At 41.7% G+C, this 13,392-nt stretch overlaps 1 protein-coding gene across 3 annotated transcripts in view; it reads right to left on the bottom strand.

Annotated features, from left to right (window-relative positions):
• Positions 1-601: 601 nt before the first annotated feature.
• ankrd11 (ankyrin repeat domain 11) overlaps positions 602-13,392 on the bottom strand; it is a 105,711-nt gene continuing 92,920 nt past the window's right edge. The window contains exons 9-14 of one of the 3 annotated variants that reach the window (XM_023953418.1): positions 8,862-13,323; positions 6,136-8,767; positions 5,456-5,554; positions 5,094-5,237; positions 4,909-5,001; positions 602-4,811 (exon numbers count right to left, since the gene is read on the bottom strand). In XM_023953418.1, coding sequence (XP_023809186.1) covers positions 4,626-4,811; positions 4,909-5,001; positions 5,094-5,237; positions 5,456-5,554; positions 6,136-8,767; positions 8,862-13,323 — 7,616 coding nt within the window. In that variant the 3' untranslated portion in view covers positions 602-4,625. The remainder of the gene's footprint in view (positions 4,812-4,908; positions 5,002-5,093; positions 5,238-5,455; positions 5,555-6,135; positions 8,768-8,861; positions 13,324-13,392) is intronic. The other 2 variants (XM_011490010.3, XM_011490002.3) reach the window with 2 other exon arrangements.

The raw sequence follows: 13,392 nt of genomic DNA, 5'->3' as shown, positions 1-13,392 counted from the left end.
ACAATGAAGGGATGAAAGAGCCACATGTGGCTCAGGAGCCTCAGGTTGCAGACCTCTGAAATAAACTAGTAGCTTCAGTAGAGAATTTAAGCAGAAAAACCTAATTTAGGTGGTAAACCTAAATTGCTACTATTTCGCACTCATCAGTTTTACCAGATGATCCACAGTTGTCTTCAAACCATATTTAAGCAGCATTTTTTCCCCACAGCTTCTGGTTCAAGGGTGACATTTTTACGGTTTTATTTAAGTAATGTAGCATGCTTTTATTAGTTTTTATTTCATTTCCTGATGTAATAGCTTAATTTCTCCTGAATAGACATATGCTAAAAAGTAAAGATGTTTTGCCTTGCCCAAATCAATTTTATTAAATCAGTTACATATTCATTTTACTCAAAATACTAGATTAAGGTATAATTCTAACCTCAATATAATAAGAACAGTCTAGGGAAAAATTACTTTTTGGGCATCAAACGTGTATTTTCTCTTTGTAAATTGAAAAACTATATATCATTGGCTTGGTTGCCAAATATGTTTTTGATTGGATTTTCTTAAGGAAACCAAGAAACAAACAAAAGAAAACAAGAATCATAGAAAAGGCTGATGATTTTTCAAAATTTTATTAACGAACATAATCTCTGAGGAACAACAGCAGTTCTCGCTCTCTGTACATGCAATGGTATAAAATAACATTTTAGAACTTTTACTTTTCAGTTTTAGTCTCCCATACCCTCCCGAGCCCCGTCCTAGACTAATTTTCTCTCCTTTTTTTTGTCTTTTTCTTTTACATCTCTTTAGGAAATCAACAACAGCTAGAGGTGAAAGTACTGAAAGTTCTGTTACAGCACTGACAATAGCATCAACAAACCCCCTTGTTTACCACCCTCCCAACCCTTTAGCTGCTCCAACAATATGTACACAAATAAACTACATTGTACAAAAAAGAAAAGAAAAGAAAGTTACATTGTTACATCATAATCACCTACAGCGAGTGCAAGCAGCTCGCTGCTGTCAAAACCCCACATTCTACGCAATACTAGTACAAAGAGGAGGGTGCAAAATGTCCTGGGAGGTTTTATTTACAGAGTTATGTACAGTATGTCTCTTTCACAAACAACAAGGAAAATTTACACAGCGGAGACCAACTTCAACTCAAAACATACCACAAGTGTCAGAAAAATAAAAAGATAATAAATATGTTATTTCTCACCATTTAAAGAGTAGTTCTCCATGCTTTTTTATTAGCCATTTTCCATTCTAAAATGAGAAAAACAAAGCAACAGATACGGTTTTAGGTTTAAAGGAAAGGCTTGAAATTGTGATTCTATACAATATAAGGAAATCTGGTATTATAAGCAAAAGGTAACCTAAAATAAAGAAAGTGAGTGAATTTGAGGAGAGAAGAGGTAATTTGTTGCTGACTGAGGTGGGATCAGGTTAGCATCTATCACCATGGACAAGTGCTCAACTGTGCATCTGAGGACTGCCTCTCCAATTCGTCTTAAATGTTGACACCGGGGAACCGATTCTGGACGCCATTAGTCTATTGCTCTGTACAGCAGCATGCAGCAGTCTGGAGGAGAGTTCACCTGTCAGTTGTCACCATTTCAAGCCTTTAAGGTGAACAGATATGGCCGATCGTGGAAGTAGGAATGAAGGCAGGGCTTAAACTGCTACAAACCGGTGACGCATGAAACAAAATAAAAATAAAAAACGCTTGTGATGTCTTGTAAACAATAGTGAGAGGCTGTCTGTCAGGGGATCGATTGTTAGGGGGTTTACATTCTGCTCCATCAGAAATATGATTGACACACTAGTAACTAGATACTTTAAAAAACAAAACAGAAGAAGTTAAGAAAAATGTTAAAAAAAGATGACATAGCCAAAACAAACAAACAAAAAGACACAGACACTCAACATACAAGGAGTCTGTGGATGATACAACTTCCCCCCCAAAGACAAGTGAGGCGTAAAAAAAAAGATTTTTTTATGTAACCAGGATGTGTGACTCAGTACTACACATTTAGCACAGTAATAGCAACAACCATCACACACACAAGCGACTAAACATACACAACTATGCTGAACGTGACAGTGTGTCAATAACTTAAGTTTCAGGTCATATTGCCTTCAGGACACATAAGCAGCTCTCAAACACTGACAGACAGAAAGCCTATGCATTGGGTTTGGGAAAGCTTTTCAGAACCACTAAAAACAGAAATCCAATACACAAAACCAACATGTCAATGGGACTTTTAACAAGAAAATCAGCAGTCTAATCATTATTCTTTCCCCCTTGATTGTTTGAGTTATTTTCTATTCACTTTTTTTTTGGTTTAGTTGTACCTGTCCTTTTGGGCCTGACATTCTAACGGGAAACATGAAAAACGATGAAGCAGGCTGACATCTAAAATCCCTGACTAAGTGAGCCCCTCGTTAGAGGAAACTTAAAATCTAAACGGTAAGACGATGTTGGAGCTAAATGTTTGACATTAAAGGTTTCACTGAATAGTGGGTTGAGTCAGGTATTATCCAGGACTCCTATAAGGAAACGTTACCTGCTTATAAAACCAAGAAATATGTTTAAAACAACGACGTATTCAAGCGTAAGGCCTAGGGGCTCATGCTAACCCTAAAAAGAGAAAAATTAAAATGGTCTTCTGAAACACTGGTGCCATCAAGTGAGAATATGGAGAACAGGGAGGCTGGCTGCTTTCAAAACATTGGACAAGGGGAAGACAGACACACACAGACTGGTTCAGCTCTTCGGTTTCTGGGGACGAGACGGCAAGAGTTTAACGTTTGACACCTTTTGTGGAGGTTAAAAATCAATTCCAACGTCTTCAAATAGAAAGCAAAAGTTATGAGAAAAACATTCAACATTTATGAAGGTTTTACTTGTGAATGACATCTTTTTCACCCCACACATATATATATATATATATATATACATACATGTGTATATATATACACATATCTGACTTTGCCCCACAATGAGTACATTTTGTTTTACTGAAAAAGGCATTTTCTTGGTTCAAAAATTTTGATATAATTAAATAGTAAAGCAATTAATACTTATGATCTGTTTACCTTTTAAATAAATCCTTACTATCTATTTCTGCTACATCATAGGGGCAATATGGTGGTCGGCCTGTTGGAGGCGCGTTTCATCCAAAGGTCACCTGTCAGCTATTTGTGTTGACTCAGGTACAGGTGAGTCGACTGAATCTAGAGGTGTGATCATTTACCTGTGGGTTTTTTCAGATACTGACAGAATAGTGTAGACGTTTTGGCCTGTTGGATATGAAGAGGGAAAAGTGCTGCCTGAAAGTGAACTATACATAAAAAGATATTTTTATTTCTTTTGTTTTTTTTTCCTTTACACTTAACTGAGTGATAATACAGTACAGAGGTTATTTACAACTGTGCAGTTATGTGTGGCAAAATAAATTATCTAGAAGGCAGCAAGAATACATTGGTTAACGAATATAAAAACTGTACATAATTTACGCAATACAACTTTTTTTTCTCTTTTCTTTGACTTTTTTTTCCATTAAACTAATATTGGCTCTGTAGTGTTTCAAGTCACTTCCGCAAAAACAATGAAATGCCCAAGTAAAGAAATAGACAAAAACAATATTTCCGTCCTCCTTTCGAACCACAATTTCTCCATAGTTTTCTTTGAATATCAACATTCATTATTTTTGTTTTGTTCTGTCATGTTTTTGCAGTCCGTGGCGGTCTGATGCGTTCGAGTTAGGGCGAGCAGAGCCACTGAGAAACACTCCGGTCTGTCTTCAGGGATCCGTGCTCGTCCTCTCACATTTAAACAGGTCGAGAGGTTGCTGAGTCAGTCTTTTCCTCCCAGAGCATGGGCCCTGACGTGCGCACGCGTCCTAACCCCTCTGCTGTTGCGGGCTTTGCTGCACTGCTGTTTTAGTTGGCCTGCTGCAGGAAGAGCAGAAAAGGGCATCCACTTGGGTAAACCGTCTTATACCCCTAGAACCAGCAGCGCGTGCTTCTAGCTTCATGGAGCCTTTGAAGATCCACATGGTGCATCGCAGCTCCTTTCCCTTCTTCTGGGTCTGCGCTGGACCGTCTCTGACTCCTGGCCCAACAAGAGAATCTGCATCAGCAGAGGAGGCTTCTCCTCCTTAAGACTCCTTCTCAACAGGCACCACGCATTTGGGAGAGCTCGTCTCTGATGCATCCTCCCAGTGGCGGTGGATATTGATGCAGGGGCAAAAAAAAATAAATTAATCTCTGTCCCCTCATCTCACCATACCTGAACGTTGAGGATTTGTGACCTGACTTCAGAGCCTCAAAGCAAAAAAACATGTCTGCTTTTCACACTCTGGACAAACACATTTGTAAAAACTTTGAGGATGAAAGTGCAAGTTGTCTTTTCTTTTCCTCCAGTAAAAACGTTCCTTCTTCACGGAAGGGAATCAAAAGCAAGTTTTTCATCTTTGCTTCTTTTCCAGAGAATGCAATTTTTTTTCCCGGTGAAAAGTCCTCTTTTTCAACTTGCTAGCCCTTTCCATTCGTTCTGTTTAACGAAGTCTCTTTGAGAAGAAGTGACTCAGGTGGAGTTTCATCTCTATGTGTGAGCAATGAGCACTGGTGTGTCATGCAGGCAGAAGAACAAAGTCATCGTTGACATCAACCATTGGCACATAGAAGGACGGCACTTCGTTGACACAGAGAGACTTGTGCCCTGCTGGGTCTAGCTCCTGGACCTTCAGCTGCCACTCCATCCTTTGTACTGCGTTGAGGGCTGCCGCCTCGTGCTGCTGTCGCATCAACAAACACGTCTGAAGAAGCACAGGCAATGTGTTAATTATTCCAATTTACACAAAGGTTTAAGTAACTCAACATTTGAGTGTAAAAATACAAATCTAAGCTACTAACCTTCATACGGTCGTACTTATCGTCTACGTCCTGGATCCAGGAAATGAACTGACGTGCATTGAAGCGATCTCTTACAGATTTATTCTCATCCCCCTGAAAACAGACAAATTGAAATGTTAATAACACAAATATTTAAATTCAATTTAGCTGCTACCTTAAGCTTGGAATTTTCACTTGTCTTCTACCTGACTCTCTGATGGCATGTTGTATACTTCAGAATCCAACAGCATGGTGCAGGCACTGAATGGCACAGCCTGATTGGCTATTGTTCTGGCTGCTCTGCAATGGACCCTTAAAACCTCCTGCTCACATGAAACAATAAGTTTCTCCTATAAACAGTAAAACAAAACAGATGGAAACAAAAGGATTAGTTACGAACCTGCTGAGGATGATTTGCTGGATTTTGTCATTAGTGCATTTTAGCTCTAAAGTGGGAAAGAAGAGCTCCTGTCTTACAACTGTGTTCTAAAATGTCTGAGCAGCTCTGAATAGGAACTATTTAGAAAGGACAAACCACACGTATAAAAGTCCCCAAAAAATGTGTTACCCGCTCTATGCTGTGCTGCAACCTGAGCTTTCCTCTTACAGCCTCCTGTTGTCTGAAGAGCTCCTTCAAAGGCTCCGACAGCGATGGAGGTGGAGCAATCTGATGAGCAAAAGACAAAATACGACATAAAAAAAGGGGATAAAAAGCCCTTTTCATCCATCAGCAGTCATGTTTAAATGGAAAATAACACATTTTCTTAACACAAATCATCTGGTACTTCCCATTAAATATGATCTCTGTTTGAAGATGGATCCAGAGATCAAACAGATCTGATTTCTTAAAATAATAGAAATGTGAAACAAAATATTTTTTACCCGATTGATTTGACAAATTTATTCACATCATGCATCAGAAAAAGAAAGTAATTATGACTAAAAACTAAGTGTAGGAACCAATCTGACCCTGGAAGACATTTCATACGAAGGGTGAGGGTTAAAAGCACTAATTTATTTTGTACCTGGTGCCTCTTACTTTTTCAAGGTATTGGTCCAAGGACACAAATATGTGGTGGTACTTAGACTTAGAAGAACAAATTCAAAAAAAGTGCGTAAAAAAAGATGGAATAGATTGGTGATGCCATAGAGAAGTTTCTTGGAACTTCAGGACTAATTCCAAACACTTAGATCTGGTGAAAGGTTCTAGAAGTGTGAATAAGGCTTAGTTAAGTCCTTCCAACTTACCACAGGAATGTGTAGCTTGCTGAGGGGCTTGCCATCCAGCAGGTAAGAGCCGGTGTAAGTTACATACTCAGCATAACACTGTGGAGCCTGAGGGGTGATGTAGCACAGAATCTTCCTCTTCTCCTCAATCTTCTTCCTTATTTGCAGGTACTCAAAATAAGGGTTAAACCGGTCACTGTGGTAAGGTTCAATGTCATCCAGTTTGATGGCATTGACAACAACAGCTAACGTCTGTTGAATCATTTCCCTGGTCTGCTGCATGGCTGTATTCACTAACTGGACTTGAACTTGCTGTCCAGCAGATCGTGGGAATTTCCTCTTCCGCGGGTGCTGCGTGTGTGGTTCCTCTTCTTCCACTGGAAGTGGGCGACCTTTTGTCTTAGTGAGAACGACTGATGGAGACGTCACTGACGGAGGTACGGACACTGGCGGGATGGAATTTGATGCAGCAGAGCAAATTGTCAGACTGGAGTTGTTCTTGAGAGATGACAGTGAAGAGATAGAGGTGGGTGTTGGAGTTGTGGCAGGGACTGTATTAATGGTCACTACTGGACTGGTTGTCAGAGGAAGGGCAGCAGCAGGCAAAGCTGTCATGTTGGAGGTAGGAAGGGCAGCAGCAGCAGGGGGATTGTTCTTGGCGCGATTTCGGGTCATTCTTTGGGGAATTTCCTCCACCTTCTTGGGAACATCCAACACAGTGGTTGGAGTAACTGATGATAGTTTGGGCGTGGACTCCTGGGTGTCTTCTGTCTCCAGTGTGGAGACTGTGACTGCCACAGAGAGCTGACCAAGAGGACTGCATGGCATTGACTCTGTGACAGTCTCTGGCAGGTCCACCTGTCTTGTATTATTAGGCTTTACAGCAGACGCAGGATCATGCGACATGTGCAACAATTCAGGAAGTGGCTGCATGTGATATAATGGATCAGGATCTGATTTTACAGATGAATACACCATGCTGGCATCTGACTCCTCATCCTCTCCATATGCCTGCTGTTGTTCTAAAATACCGCTTTGTTGTTGGTTAAGAGGCAAAGAGTTGCTGATGGGAACACTTTGAGGCTCAAGGTCCAAGTCTTGATGGAAGGTGGTATGTGGGGATGGTACGACCAAGTCTTGTCCAGCAGGGTCCTCTAAACTGAGTTCTCCTGTGGGACACAGCGTTTTACCTATGCTTGGTAATTCCATTTCCATTATGTCTGAGTCCTCTCTGTCAGTAATAGTGTGTCTAATGTGGGTCTGAATCTTGCTTTGATCAGATATTTGAGGCTCTCGGGACTCCACCTCTTCTGATTTGTCTGGTAAAGGTAAGTCAGGCAAAGAGAACGGACCCAAGTCATCTAGTTCATCTGTATCAGCAGAAAATGGATCTGCCCAGGGCACCACAGGCTCAGGGCCCACGGGTGGAGTGATGTGACCATCAGGAGTAGCATTGAAAGTATGTGTGTTCGATGTGATCTCTGGTTCAACACAAGGGGACTCCGTTTCCATCTGGTGCACATCTTCAATAATAGGCTTGTTGCAGTCTTGGAAAAAAGACTCCAGCCTATGACAAGATGATGACGTGTTTAAATAGTTGGGCTCCCCATCCATGGTTGTGTCTGGCCTCTCTAGTGAGGGTATATCCTCCACAGCCTCCTTATGCTCATCATAGTCCTCTGGCTCGTCCTTGTGCCACCGGTTCCAGTTAGCATAAGAGGCAGTGACGATGGGGGGATCAGATAACGGCTGCATCTCATTGTCAGAGTTAGAGTAAGGACTGGTTATTTTGGACACAGCAGTTTCAATCTCCACATGCGAAGATTTAAGGTCTGCAGCGTTCCAACCCATGCTGTGATCAAAACAATTCTCACCAGAGGTAGGGACAGAATGTGAAGGGGACAGGTGATGGATCTCTAGGTCAGGTGACTCTGCACGCCAAGCTTTCCTTAGACTGTCCTCGACTTGAGGGGAAAATGTACAAGGATCTCTCATTTGTTCCTGCTCTTCCGTGATACAGTCGTCTCCGTCTGTTCTCTCTTCCAAATTGCCTTGGTCCTCACCTTCTTCCTCCTCATCCCCTCCTTCCTGCACATGTCCTGTAACAGTAGGGAGATCTGAGAGGACCAGATTCGGCTCACTGTGGTGGGGCTCAGAAATTTCGTCAATATCTAGCGGTGGCAAAGCAGCGGGAGCTGGGGTTGGGGGTGCAGCTATGTCAAAGCACGGTTCATGGGGATCCGGCCTGTGAACAGGTGTTGAAGGTTTGGGCAAAAAATGACCGTAAACACTTTCAGGCAAGTGCCCAGTGATGTCTGGAACAGCAAGCGATGTTGCTGCCTCTTCGGGTGCAGGATGGACCGGCTCTTGGCGTGGAGACAACATTCTTATTGGGGAGAAATAAGATGACAAGCACCCCATCTGAGCAACAGGTCCTGATTTGTTCTCCAGTGCTTGAGCGGAAGACGGAGGATCAAATTCAGCCGTTGAATCACCCTGCTGTCGAAGAAACTTCTCAGGCTCAGTTTTGAACTCATCTTCCAAAGGTCTGTGGATATCAGATGACGCAGAGCGGCTAATGAGTGGCAGCTGGAGGTTCTTTGCAGGTGTTGGACAGGTGTCCTCCTGAAAACTCTGGGAATTAGAATACCTGCTGGAATAAAAAAAAAAAGAATTGTTATCAAAAATAGACAGTGAAATTAAGAGACTGAAATAAACAGAGAGACTGTAGAATGTAAGTAGCTTACCTGTTAAAGTAAGTTGGGGAGCAGGCATTTCCGGACAAAGTCATGGCTGAGGAGTTCTGGCAATCTTCAATCAAAATATCAGTGTAATCTTCTGGACTACAAGAGGGAGTGCGAGGAGTCTGCATTACTTCTTCAAAACTGGGGCAAGAGATGACAGACGTTGGTGTGGGGACGCCAGTGGGCCTATTTTGATCTGGTCTAGGAGACGCAGGAAGGTTTTCCTTCATTTGGTGACCTGCCAACCAATCCTTTGGGTTCTGATTATCAGCAGGTTGATACTTCCTTCCTGGAGATATCATTTGAGCCGGGAGATTAACGTCTTTGTGCTTCTTCTCTTTAAGACCAGACTCGAGGCAGTTTGACTTTTTTGTTGACAGATCACTGCGATTCTTCCGTGTGTCCTCTGTGGACTTTGTCTTGTCTTTGAGCTTAGGGTCCCCTGACTTAGGTCTCAGCTTCTCCATCTGCTTGAATCTTTCTTTTTGTTTCTTGAGGCGTGCTCCAATTTCCTGATCTTTCAAACTCAACATCTGACCAAAACTTGTCATTTGATAGTCATCATCATCCACCAACAGTTTTTCCCGACGGTTATCCTTTCGAACGGTGTCTTTGGACTGAGTTAGCTTTTCATTTTCATCCTTGCCCTTAAATTTGCCATGATCGACTCTGTTGTCTTTGTCCACATTGTCTCGATTTCTGTCTTTCTTTAATTCAAATTTCGGACTTTGTTCTTTTGACCTTTCTTTTAGGACGGTAACCTGGGGGCTGTCCTTCAACCCCGACTTCACATCCTCTTTGGAGTGTTTAAATGATCCAAAGCCATCCATGTATTTATTCTTCTCTTCCTTTAGTTTCTCTTTATGCTTTTCTTTCTTCTTTTTGTCTTTTGTCCTGTCACTGATGACACCAGTAGATTTCTCTTTATCCTTTTTTGACATTTCTTTTTCAAACTCCAAAGTTTTGTCAAAGTCGTCGTCATCTCCCTTGCCTCCGAATGGGAAGGTGTAAGGGTCTGCCTCTAGAGGCATAGGCTCTTTCTCAAAAGGTAAACTCTCTCTGCGACCATAGGTTTCTCTTATCTCGCCGTTTTTGTCCCGCTTGTCGCCTTTGTCCTTTTTCACTTTTTCCTTCTCTTTTTCATGGCTTTTCTTGGATGAGGAGGATGAGGAATGTCTGTGCCGCTCTCTGTCTCGGAACTTGTCTTGTGGTGTAGTAATGGACAGGGAGTCTCTCCTGTCCTCTGGGATGTCAGACAGGCCGACAGAGTTGTAATAACCAGTAAGCACTGGCTCGTGACCTCTATCTGTGAAACTATCAGATGAGATTTCACTGTTCTTATCATTAGAGTCATCCTTGTAGTCATTCATAGCTTCCTCCTCCAGCTTTTCTAAAAGAGACTTCTCATTCTCACTGCTTTTTGAGGGTTTCCTTTCCTTACAGTGGTCTTGTTTGTCTTTGTACTTGTTCTTTGACTTTTCCTCACTTGTGTCCCTCTTTTCCAACAGTTTTTGCTTATTTTTCTTGTCTTGATTTAAGTCTATGGACATCCTATCTTTCCTCTCCTTATATTTTGAGTCCACCAAGTCCTTCTTGTCTTTATTGTGTTTCTCTAGGGAGCCTTTCCTCTCTTTACCTGTGTCAAAGGTGGTCTTGTCTTTCTTCTTTTCCTTGTGTTCTTTGTCTTTTGCTTTTTCAGTGCTGTGTTTGGCCTCTATGGATGATTTTCTAACTTTTTCTAGAGGAAAGTGATCCAGCTCATCCTGATCAGGCGTAGAATCTTTTCTAGTAGACTCTGACCCAAGTAGAACACCACTGTTGTAGCTGTCACCATCATCGTCATCATCACTTTCGTCTGTGAATATGTCGGCTATCTTGTACCAAGTTTTCTCACGGATTTTTTCTGTTTTTCTCTCGTCCTTCTTTAAATCTTGAAAATCCTTCTCTCTGTCAGCATGTTTATCTTGAGACGCCCTTTCTTTTTTGTCCTTTGTTTGTTCTGAAGACATCTTTCGGTCTTTGTCTTTACCGTGTGAGTCCTTGTGTTTGTCTTTAATGCCTTCTTTCTTGTCTTTTCCACCTCGCTCTGCGTCTTTCTCCTTGGCAATTTTCTCGGTGGAGCCTCGCTCACTCTTGTCTTTCTCCTGATCAGCTCCCCTGTCTTTCGTTTTGTCTTTGTGTTTGTCGGCTTTAGTTTTTTCCTTTTTCTCCACCCCTTCATTTTTCTTTTCTTTCTCCTTGCCAGAAGGGTTTCTTTCTCTGGTATCACAAGATTTTCCAACACTGTCCATGTCTTTAAAAAATGTGTCATTGCCATATTCATCTCTCACTAATTCCTGTTTGGTTTTTTGGTCTTTTCTGTCCTTTACAAACTCATACGAGTCTTTTCGATCACGACTGTTGTCCAGCGAATCTTTATCTTTTTTGTCTTTTATTGTGTCCACAGACTCCTTTCTCTTCTTCTCTTTGTCAACTGAGTGGCTGGAATTGAATTTTTGCTTTTCTGACCAGTCCTTTTTCTTTTCATTTGTCTTTTCTGAAGGGTCCTTCTCTTTCTTCTTGAATGAAGGCTCTTTTTCAGATTTTTTGTCACTGTGATCCGACTTCTTCTCCTTGACTTTATTTTCTTTTCTCCTCGTCTCCTCTTTAACGGTCTCAACAATTAGCTTGACAGTGTTGTTGGATTTGTATTCCTTGACTTCTTTAATCTCCTTGACAGGAGTATCCCAGCTGTCCTCTCCATAGAGAGAAGAATCGGAGGACATATCAGAGCCCCATCGGTCATGATGGTCATCAGATGCGCTGAGCTTTGTGTCCTCAAGGCTCATGAACCGGTTAACATCATAGCCTTCGTGTTCAGACTCTTCTTTCAGTGCCTTTTCTTTCTTGCACTTCTCCTTATCGTCTTTGCTGTTTTTCTCCTTTTCCACCTTTAGATGTTTTTCCTCTTTAAGCTCACTCTTTCTGTCTGTCTTTGAGGACTTTTCCTTGGACTTCTTCTTTTTTTCTTCTTTGTGAGCCTTCTGCTTTTCATCCTTAGGTTTCTCCTTTTCTTTGAAGTTTTTCTCCTTGTCACATTTGACAGGCTTCTCCCTCTCCTCTTTATTTGCCTTGTCTTTGGTGGAGTCTTTTACTTTCTTGTTTTTATCCTCTTTTGCCGGTCTGTGAAGATCTTTTCCAGATGACCAATCCTTCTCCTCAGACTTGCTTTTAGCAAGCCTGTCCTCCTTTTTTGCATGTTCTTTGTCGTGTTTGGATGCTTTCACTTTGCTCTCAGATGGTGACTCCAACTCAACAATTAAAGACTTCTGCCTGGAATCATCAAAATCAAAAGAGTAGCTCTTGACAAACTTCTCATTCATGTCTTGATTGAGCACTAAGCTGGGAGCTCTGTCCTTTTCTTTATTTTTATGCTTGTGTTTCACTTTATGCTTCTTCAGCACTTTTCCATCAACATCAGCTTTGGAGATGGCACTCTCCACAGCAGAGTTTTTATACAGGTCAGAATTTTTCTTGTCCACAGTGTTAGTGTGCAGATTGTTGGTTTTCTTTTTGTTATCGTGCCCTTTTCTCTTGATCTGCTTGATTGATTCCACACTGGAATCAGAAGAGGAGTAGTCCGATTCGCTGGATAGCCTTGTTCTGACTGAATCTGAAAGAGAACTAACATCCGACCACGTAGGAGACGACACGGTCTTCCAGCCATCTGTCCTCCACTGCTTCGGATGCTGTTCTGCTAGGGATGGCGTTTGTTTTTGAGAGTTCAAGTTTCCGTGGGAAGAGGAGGAGGATGATGCATTTAAACTAGTAGATTCTTTCAGGTTCATTGCAGAGGGATCCTTTATACTGTTTAAGCCCTTATCGTCCTCACTTTCCATGTCACCACAATCTGAGTCAGACGTACAGAATTTGTCGTTGACTTTACCAAACCGTACTTCTTTACTGGCATTGTTTTTACTCTCCTTCTTTCGCTTCTTTTTCACTTTATTTTTGTCTTTCTGTTGTTTTGAGCTCATGCTGGCAGAATCCCGAGTCTTGGTATTTGTTTGCTGGGCTTGTTGCCGCGGCGTAGGCGCTGGTGTGAAACACAACGTTCTATCATCTTCGTCTGAACTGTTACTGTCAGAGATGATCCGCCTAACAGTTTTCTTTGGTGTGAGCGAGTTGCTTTTGGAATACGTTTTAACCTCCATCTTGGGTATGGAGATGAAGCTGTTGGTCTTAGTAACCGATTCTTTTCTGAAGTCTTTTTTCAAAATGTGTTTATCATCTTCAGGAGGGACACGTTCCTCCTCATCATCCTCATCAAATTCGTATTCATCTTTGACGGGTGTGACAGCAGATTTGGGAGCGTCTGCAGTTTTTCCTTTTAACTTCAGACCCTTCTCAAACTCAGAGTCTGTGTTATTGCCATCAACAGAGCTTGAAGGGGCAAACGAGGGGGCATCTTCCTCCTCTGAAGATTCTATAAAACAGAAATATAAGCAGAATTATTCAACAGTTTTAGAGCCATATAAGTAATGTAATTTGGTAT

This window comes from Oryzias latipes, chromosome 3 (assembly GCF_002234675.1).
Source record: "Oryzias latipes chromosome 3, ASM223467v1".
In the NCBI taxonomy this organism is placed as follows: domain Eukaryota; kingdom Metazoa; phylum Chordata; class Actinopteri; order Beloniformes; family Adrianichthyidae; genus Oryzias; species Oryzias latipes.
The sequence above is the reverse complement of the archived record's forward strand: the minus strand, read 5'-3'. Positions and strand labels throughout refer to the sequence as shown.